At 43.6% G+C, this 17,928-nt stretch overlaps 1 protein-coding gene across 1 annotated transcript in view; it reads left to right on the top strand.

The window, feature by feature from the left end:
- Nucleotides 1–17,928, top strand: part of EGFR (epidermal growth factor receptor) — a 221,851-nt gene that overhangs the window by 132,043 nt on the left and 71,880 nt on the right. The window contains exons 2-4 of the mRNA XM_086365545.1: nt 13,297–13,448; nt 14,294–14,477; nt 17,467–17,601. Of these exons, the coding sequence (XP_086221671.1) occupies nt 13,297–13,448; nt 14,294–14,477; nt 17,467–17,601 (471 nt within the window). The remainder of the gene's footprint in view (nt 1–13,296; nt 13,449–14,293; nt 14,478–17,466; nt 17,602–17,928) is intronic.

Here is a 17,928-nt window from a genome sequence, read left to right as displayed (position 1 = left end):
TGTAGCAAATCCAATTCTATTAGGCCAGGAGGATGTAATAGAAACTAAAACCTAAGAGAGACCCAAGCAAGGAAAAATACTTCCTCATCCAAGCCTGAGAGGAATTTGCCATCAGCCCTACTATTAATAGAAGCAGTGGAGATTCCATTTTCATTGCTCATCTGCCACTTTAGTTATTAAACTTAAAAAAGAAGTGAATCAAGTCTGCTGAAAACCTATATATGATGTTAATATAGACATTTTAGTAACTCAGCAGTATTTATTCATCTCTTATTGCTTGCTGAATTTCTCAGTGTAATAAGCTAAAGGGAAGCCAAAGGAAACAGAATGTTTGCTGTTGTTCTCAGGTGACATGTTATTCTTTAAAGAGACAGAATGTGCTGTGAAACAACAGAATGCTTTCACCACAAGTGAAAATGATGAGCAAGTGCACATCGACAAGAGGCAGCCACAGGGCTGAGGAGCCAGGAGGAGGAGCTGATGGGGGAGCCTCTCTGGAGGACAGCCTGTGAAGGGAGACCACACACGTGGAATTCCCGAGAGCGCTGGGAAGGCAGGATTCAGGGATCCTGAAAGCAAGGGGCTAAAAACAGCAGTGAGAGACTCTCATTGTCTTCGCATATCTGCACGCCCAGAGGTGGAGGAGAAATGAGCTGCATCTGTGTTAAGTCAAAGGCCATTATCAGGGGTCTAGCTTCAGGGAAGAGAAGGAATAATTTTGAGATAGCATTGTAGATGGAAAATTGGATTGCTTTACCGACTCATAGCAGGATTAACATTCTTAGTCACTGGGAAGGATAAGCAGAACTTGAGTTTTTGTTTGTCATGAATATGGAAAGCCAGGATTCCTGGACATGGATTTGGCTGTCCAGTTCTAAGAATAGATGTTGCTTCACACAGAACCGTAACCCGCATGTGTGCTTGCTAAGCCACATCCAGCTCTTTGTGACCCTGTGGACCATAGCCCACCAGGCTCCTCTTCCATGGGATTCACCAGGCAAGAATACTGGAGTGGGGTGCCATCCCCCTCCTCCAGGGGCATCTTCCAGACCTAGGGATCAAATCCTCGTCTCTCACATCTCCTGCACTGGCACCTTACCATTAGTGCCACCTGGGAAGATTGTAAGCCCCACATACACATATAAATAACAGCTTGAAGCCCTTCACTTCCTTGTTAGTTCTTAGTACCTTATATCTTCAATCCCTCTATTTAGCTGATGATGAATTAGGAAGAATTTAACCCTAAGAAAACCCTTTTGGGGGCTTCCCAGGTGACACCAGCAGTAAAGAACCCACCTGCCAATGCAGGAGACATGTGTTTGATCCCTGAGTCAGAAAGATTCCTTGGAGTAGGAAATGACAACCCACTCCAGTATTCTTGCCTGGAAAATTCCATGGATGGAGGAACCTGACAGGCTACATTCCTTGGGGCTGCAAAGAGTCGGAGACTGACTGAGCACGCGCACACACACACAAACCCTTTTGGAGTTTGACCTTAGGAGTGAAATTACCCACTTTAACCAGGTTTATCTTCTAGAAAGTCCAGGATAAAGGGAATTCTAATTGTGTGCTTCCCCTCCTCCTGTCAGGCCTTTCCCTAAATCAGAGATTGGCAAAGTACAATCCAGTGCCCAAATCCAACTGCTGCCTGTTTTACAAATAAAGTTTCATTGACACACGGTGGCACCTGGCCATCATTACTTGTGTCTGGTGCTGTCTTTGGCCCACAACAGGATCGAGGATTAGGACACAGACCATATCATCTGCAGACCTGAAAATATTTACTCTGGCTCTTTTCGGAAGTTTTCCAGCCCCTGCTCTGGAACAGCATACAGGGTGCTTCAGACTGTATTTTCTGGACTCAGACCTGTGTCAGTGAGAGGCAGCTCTGGTTGGCATCACCCATTCACACCTTTTTCCAGGCACATGGTCCATCTAATAGCAGATGGTTCTGTAGGAGAACTATGACCTTGAATTGCTGGCTTCTCATGGAGAGCTTTCACATCCTAGAAACAGTAGTATCTGAGCACAATCAAGAATATTCTGCAGCAGAAAGTTGGCTCAGGCTTCTCCCGAGTCAACGGAGAAGTTGTTAGTGATTTCTGAGTCAGTCTTTCCTCATCACTGAGCCCAGGAATTGGGATGGGCTTTGGGTCACATTGTAAACCAAGGAAAGAGGCTGCATGCCTCCCCCACTGAAATGCAACTTAAAAGGAATATTTAAAGTAAGTAGGAGTAAGTGAAAAAATTGTTCATTTTAAAACAAGCATTAAATAAAAATATGTAAATACACACAGCACACAAATCCCAACTGCGAAGGGTCAGATGAAGCTTTTTGCTAAATGAAAAATAACAAGAGTAGAGAATGTTGTGAACACAAAGCTAGGAGCTCTTCTAAGGGAATTCTTCTAAAAGACACACAATAGGTGTGGCTTCTTCAGGCTTAAGTGCCCAACACAGGTTCCCTGATCAGATATGGGTCCAAATGTGCCCCCTTTCAGGCCATGGGCTCTGGGTTAGCTATGGTCAGTGTCCACTGTTCCTCCCTCAGCAGCAGGAGCCACAGCTGTTCACCAGGCCACACGTAACAATGTGAGCAGAAGGCAGAGGGGTCAACCTCTGGGAGAGCTTGGAAGGAAGGAAGCAATTCATTCTACTGGGACCCAGTCCAGATTTAACTCAGATTAAAGTTGTAGTAATATTTATTGAGTCTACCATGTGTCAGATGCTTTGAGCACAGATTCTCCCATTTCCCTGAACCCTCCCAAGAGTCCCTGTTTTATAGGTGAAGAAAAAGAACCTCAGTGTGATAGAAACATGGTCCCAGTAGTGTTGGGACCAGAGTTCTTACCCAGTCCTTATGGCTCTAAGGCCATTGGTCATTGACAGGTCATTGTAAAATTTGGATGCTCTTGTTCTGTAGTCAGAATGGATAGGGGGTTAGCTTGCCCCTTTTCTGACTTTTCAAATCCTTTATGACATGACTGTGACGGATTGGTTCAAATAGTTGTGCTGAGGACTTGACATGTTTTGGTAACTTTTTAAAAAGCAAGCAGCTCATTGGTGAAATCAAGCCCCTTATCTTTTTAGGGAGATTACTTTTCTCCTTTTATTGTTTCTCATTTGTTCCCAGGAGCAAAAGAGATACAATGATGCCCCCACAGAAAGCAATTCCAGCCTGAAGCAGCATAATGCAAGCTCAGACTTGAAAAATGGCTTAGAAATCTCAGCCCTGTTAGCTCTTATCACGTCTGAACCCTCCTCCCCCAAATCCATCCTTTCCCAAGCAGTCCCAGTAGACCAGCTTCCTTCTGTCTCCTAACATCTTTGCTCCCTTTCTTCTGCTCCTTTTTCCTGTAGGTTCCCTTGTAGGAGAGTCACAGGTCCTCTGTGACCTCCTGAATGTCTCACAGCAAAGGCTGGGCAGAACACCATGGGACACTCGAGGAGCTAGTCCTGGCCTTACTGTGGCTGGTGCCAGTGGGGAAGCACAGGGAGGGGTGCTGGGAACATCTTTATTTTCAGAAGAAACCTTTGGTGTCATGACCTCTCCTGGTGTTAGTGATCACTCCCTTGTTTAGCTGTTTGTTGTCATTTACTCTGGGTTCTTTTTTGGGGGGTAGGTGACTATTTGTGTGTTTGATTTTCCTTATGCTCACGAGTAAACCAAGTTAAATGGGTATCTATTTAGAGACGTGGCCTTGAAACAATTGTGCATTAGTGACTTATTTTTAAAAACAAAATCAATAATGATAGGAGAAAACATTTAAAAGCACATTCGGATTGTCTTGGGGTGGGGGTAGACATGCCACATGGAGCCCATACCCAGTCTTTCCACAGAGAAACAGTTGCAAGAAAGATCCTTACCCTCCATTCTGGTTTAGACATCTTTTATTTCCTTGCAAATTATGTATCTTTTCCAGAATTGTTTTCATTAAGAATGCATGGAGAAGTGATTCTTAGAGATAACTATAGAGAACCCAGGAAGAATCACTCATGTGTATCTCCAGATGACCCAGAGGAGGGCAATGCAGGGGAGAAGGAGAAATGAAATAAATCTTATTTTCTTAGTGTGGCAAATTGTGGGACTGGGTGTAGTGGAGTCACCAAGCCCAGCGCCTGGCACTTTTAGGCAGCCTCCTCTTTGCTGGGAACATGGAGTGACTTCTTTGCTTTACTGTGAGGAACATAAGGAATGTTCCCATTGGCGACTTCTCCTCTTGCGGGCCTGGGTCCTTCAGTGGCTCTGTTGCATGGCTGGGGGAAGTCCTGTGATTATTTCGTGAGTAAAGTCATCTCCCCAAAGGGCTGGTATGTCTCTTCAGGGCAGTGAGCACTTCTGATTCATTCTTGACAACTGTTGTTGAGCCATTTTATTAAATGTGTTTTAGTTGAAGCAGTGAATGAACAGAAGAACAACCAGCCCTCGTGGCCCTGGTGCCGACCACAGAGCAAGAGGGAACAAACCTTTGCTCAGTGGCCAGCGACACCTACGGCCATGGCTTCCCAGGCTGGGGTGCTCTTCGGCCGGACTGGTGTTTGGGTGAGCTCCAGAGGAACAGCACCCACCTTGGGGAGCATTCCCCAGCCTTCCTCATTAGGGGGAGTCACAGAGGCCTGGGCAGGATAGAAAGCCACTGCCTTCTGCTCTCCAGGTCTCTACTGAAGAGGGTCATCGGAGTCAGAGGTGAAAGGTGCAGGGAGACAGAGGCTGTCTTAAGTCAGACTCTGAACTGTCAAGGTTTGAACCGGTTTCAAGTAGTGGTCTTTGACACCCACCCCATTAGGAATATTCCCTTTCCGACTTTCCAGGCTTACCTCTGTGATGACCATCTGCCCCACACCCCTTGCCTCCGTCCTGCTCTGCTCTTTCAAGTCTCCTGCTTTTAGACAGGCAGACCATCCCATTTCAGTGGCCCTCTGTGGTGAGAGGGAGTAACGGCCCTTCCTCATTTAGGTGATAGGCAGGTCTCAGCAGTCACATTCTTGAGGAAGAGCTTTGAAAATTGTCTTTGCAACTGTGCAGTGTCAAGTACTGACCTTGTGGCCTCTGCACTGGCCCTCACTGCTCGGGTTGAAGGACTCACCTGAGAACACAGCAGGACTCTGAAGAAGTAGGTCAGAAGCATGAAAATCGAAGTGGGGGTGAAGCATCCAGGTGATGGGTTGGCAGTGGCGTTTCTCACTTGAGAGGCATGCCTGTGTGTGGAGACAGCCCCGAGCATGAGAAAGCAGTAGTCCCCAGCTAGGAGATTAGAAAAACAGAACCCAGCCGGGAGGAGGCGCTGACTCATGATATCTCTAGAAAGTAAAGACCAGACACACTAAATTCTCTCTTGTTTATATTTTCACATGGAGAGATTTTAAACCAATTCCAATCTTCTGTCCTTTCTTCAGTGTACCCTGCTCAGCATTTAATATTCACTCAAGGAACACTCTAACCACATGTAATCTAGTTCTGTACTACCTAATATAGATTCTGGTGTATAATCTGATAATGTCATTCATCTGCCCATGAATTTTCATTCAGTATTTGTCCATCTGTTTAAATAAAGAGGACCAGGCACAAATTGTGTTGCCAAATACTCAAAAAAGATTTATGGGGCTGAATGAATAAAAAATTAATGGGTATGGCTTTCTGAAATCTTTTCTGGTCCAGGTTCATTTTTGATCATCCCAAATAGGTAAAATTCATTTCTTACTTACCAGCCATTCAACTACCTATAAAAATGGAATGGACAACCAGCTCCATGATTCAAAAGTTTTTCATTTCCATTGTCAGAACCATTCTCTGGACAGCATCCAATAAAAGTGAACAGTAATGTCTTTAATTTTAGAATTTTAAAGCATCCTCAATTTTGACACAACACAGCAGTTCTGTTGACTGCATTTAAAGAAGAAATCCACCCCGCCGCCCCAAGAGGTGGGGGTAGTTTGCTGGTATCCTTGAAGACACGTAGGCAGAAATAGATTGCAGTGGTTTGCCTGCTCTGAATACTGCTGTAGCAAAGCCTCAATGTCAGACATGATTTGTATTTAGAGAAATGTGTGATTTATGAAGCACTTTTGTGTCCACAATCTCATTACTGCTCACAACTACCCTGTCAAGGGCATCAAGCTGGTCCTGTTGAGACCCAGAGAGTTGAGATAACTGGCTGGAGATCATCCCATAATGATACATCACAGTCTTCACACTGATTTGGAGATGTCTAAGTTGGCTTAAAGCTCAACATTCAGAAAACGAAGATCATGGCATCCGGTCCCACCACTTCATGGGAAATACATGGGGAAACAGTGGAAACAGTGTCAGACTTTATTTTTCTGGGCTCCAAAATCACTACAGATGGTGACTGCAGCCCTGAAATTAAAAGACGCTTATTCCTTGGAAGGAAAGTTATGACCAACCTAGATAGCATATTCGAAAGCAGAGACATTACTTTGCCAACAAAGGTTCGTCTAGTCAAGGCTATGGTTTTTCCTGTGGTCATGTATGGATGTGAGAGTTGGACTGTGAAGAAGGCTGAGCGCCAAAGAATTGATGCTTTTGAACCGTGGTGTTGGAGAAGACTCTTGAGAGTCCCTTGGACTGCAAGGAGATCCAACCAGTCCATTCTGAAGGAGATCAGCCCTGGGATTTGTTTGGAAGGAATGATGCTAAAGCTGAAACTGCAGTACTTTGGCCACCTCATGCGAAGAGTTGACTCATTGAAAAAGACTCTGATGCTGGGAGGGATTGGGTGCAGGAGGAGAAGGGGACAACAGAGGATGAGATGGCTGGATGGCATCACTGACTCGATGGACGTGAGTCTGAGTGAACTCCGGGAGTTGGTGATTGACAGGGAGGCCTGGCATGCTGTGATTCATGGGGTCGCAAAGAGTCAGACACGACTGAGCGACTGATCTGATCTGATCTGATGCTGTCACTGGAAACCTTCCACCACCCCTCCCAGAGCTGGTCTTCCCGGGATTCATGCACAGCAGTTAGCTCCCAAAAAAGTGGACACAATGTGCACAGGTCTCCTAACTTGTAGTTTATTTTTAAAAAGTCATAAACTTGGTTTGGGCTTACTTTAATGGCTAAGGGGAAAATTATAGGGAAGGAAATCAACCAGGTACTCTGTGTCCCAACTCTAAAACAAAATAGGTGTTGTTTTAAAGTCTTCTGCTTGTTAGCTTAGATTTGAGTTTGTAGATGTGTCGATCATGCCAAGGCTTGGCATGTTTAATCCAGTAGGCGTATTATAACGCACATTGCAAATTACCAAATATTTAAGAGGACTTTTTGAGTGTTATATGTGCATTTCCAAGTTGCAATGTAGATTGAAATTCAGTTTGACAACAGTCTTTGGATGCCTACAGGATGAGGACTGTGTATTAGGTATGAAATTAAATATGATCAAATAAGAAACTTGATAAAATATAAAGTTTTGAAAAATAAAAATCTTTTCAAAATTATAATGAAACTTTTCCCATTCCACAAAACCTTTTATTAAAGCCACAATGAAAATTTAAATACTATTTTGTACCTTTTAAAAATCATATTTGTGTTTACTTTTATTATATGTTTTCCCAACTTTTTCATTATAATTTAACTGTAGGTCAACATCCCTACAAACTTATATGGATTAAATAAATTTCACAGGCCAGTCTGATGCTATAATCACAATTTATGACATTTTTCTATGGGATAAATTTACTCTCTACTCCCTGAAATGAATGTAAAAAATGTATTGATAGATCAGGAAGTAAATGGAACTTGGAATCTCTTCAACTCCATCATTATTGAAGAGACACCAAATCTGTGCAATGCATGGCTTTTCCCAAGGGCTACCATATGCAACTGTTCTGAATACCAATGAAGTGAACAACCTGTAGCTTCCTTACCCTTCTAACAGTTTCTATATCTAGTATTTTATTTGGTTACTTCTAATTTTTAAAGCACTTCCATAAAGCCATTCAATTAATAATATGCAAAACTTTGAAGAACATTTCTCAATTTTTATGAAATGTATTTTATTAAAAGTGTCATTCTTTTGGCGTTGTTCAACACAGAGTTTTGTAAATTATCTCCTCAGTAATATATTATTATAAAGTAATATATGGTCACTGTAGAAAATTTGAAAAATGCAGAAACTCTAAGGAGGAAATAAGAAAAACACCCCAAACCCAGTATTCATAAAAGACTATTGTTAACAATTTTTCTTCCAATAACATTTCTGTGCATTTTTTTTTCGGATGTATAAACATACACATTTTGAAATTACCACCATAACACAATTTGAGTAGGCAAAAGAAATGATTAATCCTGATACTATGAAACCTCTAGCAAGCTCTCTGAGTATCTTTTCTTTATTTACTTTTAAATCCATTATGTAAATATCTTATTTGAGATTTCCTTAAACCTTTTCAGGATGAAAGTGGGCAAAATCTTCCTTTGGGTTTTAAAGCTTAATCTAATACGTTAAGTAGTCTAGAATGATTTTACAGTAACCAACTAGAAAGTTGTGAGACCTGACACTGTCCTGCGACATCCTGCCTCCTCCTCTACCACCAGACACAGGGAAACAAGAAAGGCTGAGAGGTCCCTGTCAAGTCATCCAAGACTCTGGTCACATGACCACTATCAGCCCATTGCTTTCACATCTAAAATGTAAACACAGCATGTGTATTCACATCCCAGCAGTCAGTCCAAGGAGATATATGTGTATTCCACTTCTCCCCACTCTTTGTATTTGCATAATAAATAATTTTAAGTAGTGATGAATGCGAAGAGAAAAGAAATCAGAAAAATGTGATAGAATTCAGTAGGGAAGACTTAAGCTGACCTGGTCCCAGAACAGGCTTTTCTGAAGGGATGTCATGTCCACCGAGGTAGAATCTCAGTGACAAAAGGGACACAAAAATGCAAAGACCTGGGGAGAAAGGGAAGAGTGTTCCAAGCAGATGGAAGAGCCCTGAAGGGGGCGGGAACCTGCTGGCTGGGAGAAACAGAGAGGCTCGGCTGGACCAAAGGGCAGGGGAGGGAGCCTGAGAGAGATGGTAGGAGGGGCACGGGCAGGGGCCCATCCTCTGTTCTGCTTCCCTGGGAAACTCGGATGGTTCAAACCCAGAGCAATGAGATGTGATTTCTGCTTCAAAATGAGGTGCTCGGTGGGAAATGAGGCAATAATAAAAACAGACAGTTTTAGAGGCCATGTGGAGAGATTTGCAAGTGCCCAGGGACCTTGGCTGCCATTAAAGCATAGAGAAAGCAAATTAAAACAATTAGGCAATTCCAAAAGTATCTAAGTGGATTTGGGAAAATCTGGAGAAACCTGTTTTAGTGTTATGTCTTAGCCTTACAGATTTGTCCGGGCTTGTGGGCAAAGAGAGAGGTACACCCCCACAATGACACAGGAAAGCCACAGGCTCTCCCTGTCAAATCAGGCATGTCTCAGGACTTAAAGGTGGCAGACTGTTTTATTTTCAATTCAAATAAATTGGGGGGTGGGGTTTGGTTCTTCAGAAAGAGAACAGCCTGACTCTGGACAGCACATGAACCCTGGTACCAGTGGTGCCGTGTGAGTCCATGAGCAGAAGTCCCCAGACAGGCAGAATTGTCCTAACTGGAAACACATCTGCAGTTTGTGGTGTCTGGGTCAGGGGCTGTCTGAACAGGGCCACGAGGGAGCTCCCAGGGTGACCGTGATGTTCTGGGCATGACAGGAGTATAGGTTACACGCTGCATGCATTTGTTGAAACTCATCCAGTGCTACACTTATTACTGATTATCTCATAGTTTGTGGTGTGACCTCAATAACCACTGTCAGTAATCTTGAACTGTAACCAGTGGCATGTCAGGATGAAGGATACGGCTATCTGTGCCTTACTTTGTAATGCATAGAAAAAATTAGATGGTAGGTATGTGTTAAAGTGAACATAATAAAATGCTACTTTAAGGATGCTCACAGTACAATTCTATTAGGTTTTTGTCCATTTATGAATCATCATAATAAATTGTGAAGATGAAAAGCTGAGTGCTTTGAAGGCCCCCTTCTTGTTTCAGTAGAATTTGTCTTCAGATTTGCGGGAAGGAAAGCAAATCTCTATCATGTTATGTGGAGCTTGACACAAACACTTTTAATTGTCTAGTTTTCAAAGGCCTAGCCTAATGTAATATTGAATTCTCTCTGAATAAATTGCTTAAAAACCTAATCCTAAATGCATATTTCAATGAAATTCTTAAAGTACAATATATTATTTTTTCTTTCTTCTTCCCATTGGATAAATATTCTTCTCACAGAGTAACTCTATTTAATGCCCAGTATTTGAGTAAGCCAACCAAATGCAGCCAGTTCACACAGTATCACCGGACAAGGACACATCCACGGAGGTCCCAGCGTCTGTCTGGGCACACCTTCTGTCAAGGCAGCTGTCACAGTCCCCAGTAGTTAGCTGTAACAAAAGAAACCTGAAGCTTTGTGTGCATTCACTTCTCAGAATAGCTCTGGGAGGCCAGAATGGATTTTATCAGGTCTGTATTTGAGAAAACCCTGCTGCGGGGCTCCGGGAAGTCCTTCAGTCTGCATACAGGGGAAGTGCTGACCGGAAGCTTTCTCCTCTGAGCTCAGAGCCTTTCCTCTCACAGCTTTGCCTTAGGTCTGCCTCGCTAGTTAGTGATTTTTATTTTTCAATATTACTGATTTAATGGTCTCACATTTAAATGTCCTATATTACATAACATGAGATATTTGGTATAAAGATGGAGCCAAGATTATACCTTGTTCAGTCAAGAAACCCAGGCCAAGCCATTTGCATCCTCACCCCAGACCTGCTGTCTCCCTTTTTGTGTGTGGCAGAGAAGCCTCAGAATAAGCAGCCTTGTCATGTTTTCTGTTGCTACTTTAGTCATTAACCCAGGAGTAGGACTCAAGATGGATTTGCCTTCAGCTCAGTCCAATAGTGTGTTGGCTGCTTTTTCTTAAGAATAAACATGTTGGGCAGTTGGGCAATTTTTTGCCATTATTAAAAAATATGTCAACATTTTGCATGAAAATTTAGGTCTGTTTCCTCAGAATAGATTTTCCAAAGTAGGGGAATCATCATGACATAGACTTTAAGCATATTTATTTGTATGCACAGTCTGTCCAGTTGTTTCCAAAATGTTTTACAAATTAACATTCATATCAATAATGTGTAATGTTGCTATTGTCTTCCAAATATAGGATCTTTTTTTAAATTGGAAAGTAATTTATAGTAACTGTAAATAGCAAAGGGTCATGGTAGGTATTCATCAAATAAGTCCTTTCAGTGTTCATTTAGCACTTTTTGAAAGAATAAATAAAAACACAAGTGTAGTCCTTTTGCAATTATTTTCTTCTTTAACAGGGTAAACTTACCTGACATGTTTTCCTTTTTAACTGATGAAAGTCATTTTCACATAATTTAGTAATAAAAATAGTTCAGCCAAGAGAAATTTACAAATGGATATTTTTGAGCCTTTAAAATGAAAACATTTGTGATTGCTTTCATCCTTCTGTGTACAGAAGAAACCCTTCGGAAACATGCTCAAACACCCAGTTCTAGTCAACAGTGGTCACCTGGCTGGTATGAAGGACATGACCAATACTTGGGGCTGCCTAGACCAGAGCTGACCAGTTAGGCTGAAATTTAGGGACCATAGCTTCCAAGGTGTGCCAACAGAAAGGTCACCTCTTGTTGTCAAAATCCGGCACTTCCACTGATGCTGGCATCTTTAAGGACCTTCGAATTGGGAAATCAGTCTGGCCTCATCTGTATGCACTGCAGCCAACTGTGTACAGTGATTCCAACTTGAGGTTGCAATCAGAGCAGCCCACACTCCTAAGTGAAGGCAGCCAGAGATGTTGGGTCCGTCCCGTGTTATGGTTGAAAGAGTGATGAAATCACCGTGCCCTGGAGCCGGTGCAGGGGGCTCTGTCTTGTGAACCATTGCAGTTCCCTTGTGAGCATTCTCTCTACCACCAAATTTGAAAGAGACCACAGAAGGGAGAAGAGGGAAATCCTCACAAAGTCAAAGAGGAAGTAAGGGTTGCTTCATATTTAATGGTGGTGTAAACGCTTCACGTTCATTATGTGCTGTCTGAACATGCGCTCAGTGCCTTGGCACCAAAATGCAAGAGCAGACAGTCAAATGATGCTCTGCAGAACACTACCGTGGGGAGGGAGCAAAGAACCTATCAAATAGAAATGCAGATTTGGGAAGAGTTCCTCAGGAAGTCCCCACATACTGACTCTGGTGTTGGTTTTGTGCTCAACCACCTGGTTGCAGATTGCAGCCCTGCCTGGTCAGGTCTGAATCAAACCTCCAAAGCCAGAGGCCATATTTCCTCACTTATGATAATTTTGGCTCAAAGTACAGTCGCTTACCAGCTCCCTGCTTCAAAAGTCCCAAACCTCTTTGTTTTCTTATGCTTGCCTATACATGTTGTTCAAAGAGCTAATTTATAAACATGGCTTTATTATAATCCTCTCCTTTGCTTTTAAATATAGACTACCAAATGTATTTTCATAGTCTGACTTCATCCCCTAATTTAAAATGTTTTCTTATGTTAAGTTTGACAGCTGAAAACATCAGGGCATTAAGTGTGCCGAGGCCACATCCCAGCAACTGATGCCAAACCCTTGCCCCTCCACCTGGGTGGCAGGCTCCTTAGAGTGTGGCAGACCCAAAGACATGCTGGTTTCTTAGCAACCAAGTGTGTTTTCATGTTACTTTCTAAATTTTATATAATATTTGATTTTATTCTTCGGTGCATCAGTTTAGAATATTTTTTGTCTCCGGTCAATGGATTTTAATTTACAGTCTTGTCATTGATTTTAGGTTGTACAAAGCAGTGGTAGGAAACTATGTTTGTAAATAGTCTTTCAACACATAATAATGTGACATGTTATCTTTTTACAAAGTAAAAGTTCATTATATATTTATTAACATTGTAAATATACAATTATTGTCTATTTTTTCATGCATTTTACTAAAACTCTTATAGACTGTTTGGTCTCAAAGATTTCCATAGGGTTTTCATCTGTTTCTCCTTGAATTTTTAATATTTTTAAACAGTTGCATGCATTATAGAGATGAACTAGTCCTTAGTTTGAACTGCATCTTGTATAAACTTTTAAACATTGTTTATCATGTTTGTCCTGAGTGGCCTTCAATCAGAATTACTATCCTAAGTCCCTGAAGCATGCAGTTAGTTGAAGATTGTGAAGATTGTTTTATTTTAGTTTTTCTACTTTACTTTATTTCATGTGATACCTTTTTTCCCTTGTTTCCAGTTTGCCAAGGGACAAGTAACAAGCTCACCCAGTTGGGCACTTTTGAAGACCACTTTCTGAGCCTACAGAGGATGTTCAACAACTGTGAGGTGGTCCTTGGGAATTTGGAAATTACCTACATGCAGAGTAGTTACAACCTTTCTTTTCTCAAGGTTAGTTCAATGAATTTGATCCTTACCCAAATACAGTAGAAGTAAATAAAGTAAATATAAGTAAATAAGGCCTTGGCAGAATTTAATTGGCAGTGTATTTACTTTTACTATGGCAATTACTTACACATGCAAGTTTTATGGAAAGGTCACTTTACCAGATAGTGTCAAGGTGTAGCTATAAAAGAATAGCAAAGAGAAATAGATTAGCCTGGCATTCTGCTATCATTGTGGACACTAATCTTTTAACCAGCACTGCAGCCATGGTATCCTGCTATACTGGCTGTTTGAAAAAAAAGAAAGAAGACCTGCTTTGTAGCCCTTGCCTGTTTTCTTGGTATAAATACTCCCACCACGGTTGATTTCTGGCTACCAAGAGTTTAAAAACTAGTTCACAAAACTCCCATATGTTTTGCAATAGGCTCCAGTGAGCCAATCGGAGCCAGCCTTAAAAGCTTCTGAGTTGGTGTAGTTAAACTTAGGATTTGATTGGTTTTCTTCTGGGTTTGTTTGTTTGCTTTTGATGGAAAGCCTGCAAGACAAATACAAAATAAATTAATAAAATGTTTCCATTTTCTGCTAAGTCTGTTAAACACCAGGCAAAATGAAAGTCACAGCATTCCTCAGTAACGCACATGGTCCGTTGTTACTGCTGTCAAGCTCAAGAGGCAAAAATGCAGGAATCACTATAAATCTTGTTACCTCCCATGGGGTCAGTGGTAATTATCTACATGATTTGTCAACCACTCCTGTTCAGCTAGGTGTCCTGGGCTCTCTGGATCCGCTTTAGATCTTGCGTTCATGGTTCCTCCAAAGAGAAATAATATGTTCATGTTTTATTTCCTTAGACCATCCAGGAGGTTGCCGGCTATGTACTCATTGCCCTCAACACAGTGGAGAAGATTCCGCTGGAAAACCTGCAGATCATCCGAGGAAATGTGCTTTATGAAAACACCCATGCCTTAGCCGTCTTATCCAACTATGGAGCAAACAAAACCGGACTGAGGGAGCTGCCCTTGAGAAACTTGCAGGGTGAGAGCAGGGCGCAGGAGGCTATAGTACGAAGAGCGACTTGGACGGTACTTAGCAGACTGGGTGCTTTTCTGAATTCCACTCAGGGAAGACTTTTGCTTTGCATGCCAGCCATATGCAAGAGACAGTGAGTAGAAGTTCTAAGAAGACAGTAGTTAATGGGGCAGGAAGGGAAGAGTTAAGCCAAGTACAGGTTCTGTCTTGTTCATGGAAATGTATCCAGAGAGTTACAAAATAAATTAAGACATGGTAAAGGTTCTGGAAAAAGGAGAGTATGACCAGATGACGGGACTGGAATGCTCAGGTAGTCCGCCAGTCATTGCCTGGACCTCATGTATAAGGGACAAAGAGTAAAAATCCAGCCACTGTCTGAGACATTTTCCAGAGTCACGCTATTATACAGAAAGCCATTTTTAAGTTTGTAAGGATAGAGAATAAAGGTGTTACAGGCGAAGTTTGAGTTCTTGTGGGGAGGGCACTTACGAGGGTGCTGTGAGAGAAAACTGTGGAAAAACGGCAAGTTGATTTTTAAAATTTGAAGATAACGATGACTGTGGCAGGTACAGTGCCAGCCATGTTAAATTGGTAACTTAATTTAATGCCCCTCACCTTCTTTCAGAGCAAGTGGTATGCTCTGCCATTTTACAAAAAAAAAAAAAAATTGGTCAAAGTAACCCTCTTGAATTCCTACAGGAGTGAGGAAATGGCCAGGGTTGGCCACCCAGACCATGCCACAGAGCCCTAACCTTCCCTCATGCCTCACGGCTCTGATGGGCAGCGGGGCCAGCCCTGAAGGGGCTGAGAGCAGAGGACACACAGCAGAGGAGGGTCGCGGTACGGGGCCTGACCCCAGGCCGGGGTGCAGGGCGGGCTGACTGCCCAAGCCCCATGGCGCCTGTGTGCGGGTCAGCTCCTGGGCTCTGCGTTTATGAAATGGCCTTAGGGCTCCCCTCAGCCTCCCACGCAGTTGGGTGCGGTGCTGGCACTGGGCTGTGCTGTCCTCGCCCTCAGCCCACCGGGATGCCTCCCAAAGTTGCTGTCTCGTGGTGCCAGGCAGAGGCAGGTGGGGGCGCAGACTGTCAGTTTCCAGCCCCAGCTCTATCAGCTCCATGGCTCACCAGCCAGGCGCCTGGGAGTGGGTTCTTTCTGTGATTTCAAAAATGGGGGGGGACAATGATAACAGACTCCCCAGGGTTGTTGAGAAGATTAAGTGAATTACTGCAGACAAAGCCCCAGGGAGCTGTTTCTGTGCTTGGTATTATTCCTGTTGTGAGTATTAGGGTTGTATCAATTCAGATTATTTCATTTTATTAAATAATCCTCTAATTTGGATTATTCGACATGAATTACAACCCACTCCAGCATTCTTGCCTGGAGAATCCCATGGACAGAAAGGAGCCTGACGGGCTATAGTCCATGCAGTCGCAAAAGTGTCAGGTATGACTTAAGGACTAAACAACAACAGTTGATAACTAACACGGGCCTCTGGTCATCCCGCTGCTGTCTCCTTGGCCTTCCTGCTCCTGGCCTGTCATCCTGAGGCTCCTGAAACCCCAGCTCTCTCTTCTATGTCTCCAGCTCTGGCCTCTCATGAGTTTATCCCTTGACTCTGGCTCCCTCCTAAGTGAAGCTTTTCACTTGGTTGTCCAGCTGTCATATCTGATTTCACACCCAAAACAAGATGTGGCCCTTTCCGACCCCCCAGCCTGCCTTCTGTGACTGCAGCCCCTCCCCACCATCTGCCGAAGGAACTGCTTACCTGGCCCCTCACGGCCTCTGCTGGGGCTGTCTATCCGCCTGGAGCACACTGAGCCCACTTCCATCTGGGTTCCTCCACATGTTCTCTTCCCAGAGATGTTATTTCCAGCAGCCAAAGAGAGCTTCCCCAGAAGAACTCTTCCTTTTCCGTGTCCTCTCCCACTCTGGGATGCTTGGCATTGCTTACATATCTAGAATTGAGTTATGGTCAGAGGACCATGTGAGGATTAGCTCAGGCCATGCATATGTCTGACTACTAGGTAGTACAGTGGTAAAGAGATTCAATAGACGCAGGTTCGATCCCTGGGTCAGGAAGACCCTCTGGAGGAGGAAATGGCAACCCACTCCAGTATTCTTGCCTGGAAAATTCCATGCACAGAGGAACCTAACAGCCCATGGGGTTGCAGAGTCAGACACAACTGAGTGACTGAGCATGCATGCATATAAAGCAGCTGGCACAGTGCCAGCCTCGTCGTGGGTCATGGTCCTCTGTGAACAAGAGGTTACTGACTATGCATTGCCCCTCACATGCTTGTCCTTTCTTAGAGAGGAGCCAGCAGGAATCATTCATCTCTGCATGCCTCACAGCACTCACTTCCATGTTCTGTGCACAGAAGCCATTCGGTAAATGTTTGCATAAGTGTCATGGGGGAATACTTGCCCTCTGCTCCAGCTCAAGTTTTCTTATCACCCCTGGTGTTTCACGTCATGCCAACTCTTCCTTTGAGCAGTTGAACAGTTTTAAGTCTTTGCCTTCCCTTGGCCACCCAGTCTCTTCATCACACATACAGATCCTTCCTGCTCCTCTTTCCCCACTTTCCCAAGCACCACAGCATCTTCCCTTCCACCCACCCTTCCTGTCCCATCTGCCCTTTCACACTGTCATCACGTGGTGACCCCGGTCCAGCTGGGACCAGCCAGCCTCCCTGGGAACCACCAACTTACTGTATACCTGTCATTCATGCTACTTGACTAAAGCATTATCTTCCCATGGCCCCTGATTTCTAAATTCTGGTCATTCATTGTTCAAAGACCCAGTGCAGGGGAATCCCAACTCCTCCACAGAGGAGTCCATCAGCTCACTTTCCACTGCCCCACTGCAGTTCCAGGGAGTCTCATTTGCATGCTGCCATCTCTTAACAGAAGGTAAAATGTGAAGAAGCATATGCATACTTCACAAGAGTTTAGAAGAGATGGCACGTTTGCTCATGGGGGTTCCTTTCTCATGCAGAAATTCTGCAAGGTGCCGTGCGATTCAGCAACAACCCTGTCCTCTGCAACGTGGAGACCATCCAGTGGCGGGACATCGTCAACCCTGATTTTCTAAGCAACATGACAGGGGACTTTCAGAACCAGCAGGGCAACTGTAAGTGTTCCACAGTGCTCCCCCCCACCCCACCCCCGGATTGCAGCTCATAAGGCAGGGTGGGGAGCCAGAGAAGGCACAGTTCATGTTAAGTTACATGAATCTACAGCAAAAATAAGTAGTAAACAGGTTATATGCTCACTAGAAGAGCACCTATTTAAGACAGAAATAGGTTTGTTTTTCGTGGTGACAGCTCACTTGCTTACAGGTCACACACACACACACCCCGGCCCTGCCAGGGCAGCTGAGCTCACATGTGGCATTGAGAAAAGCCCATCGTGCCAACCCTGGCAAGGGGCTTCTCTCATCCTGTTTGAGGAGACTAAC

The sequence above is a fragment of the Bos grunniens genome, chromosome 22 (genome assembly GCF_055505025.1).
Source record: "Bos grunniens cultivar Pamir isolate PY7600 chromosome 22, Bosgru_T2T1.0, whole genome shotgun sequence".
Lineage (NCBI taxonomy): Eukaryota > Metazoa > Chordata > Mammalia > Artiodactyla > Bovidae > Bos > Bos grunniens.
Note: the sequence above shows the minus strand (reverse complement) of the source record. Positions and strands in the feature narration are given on the sequence as shown.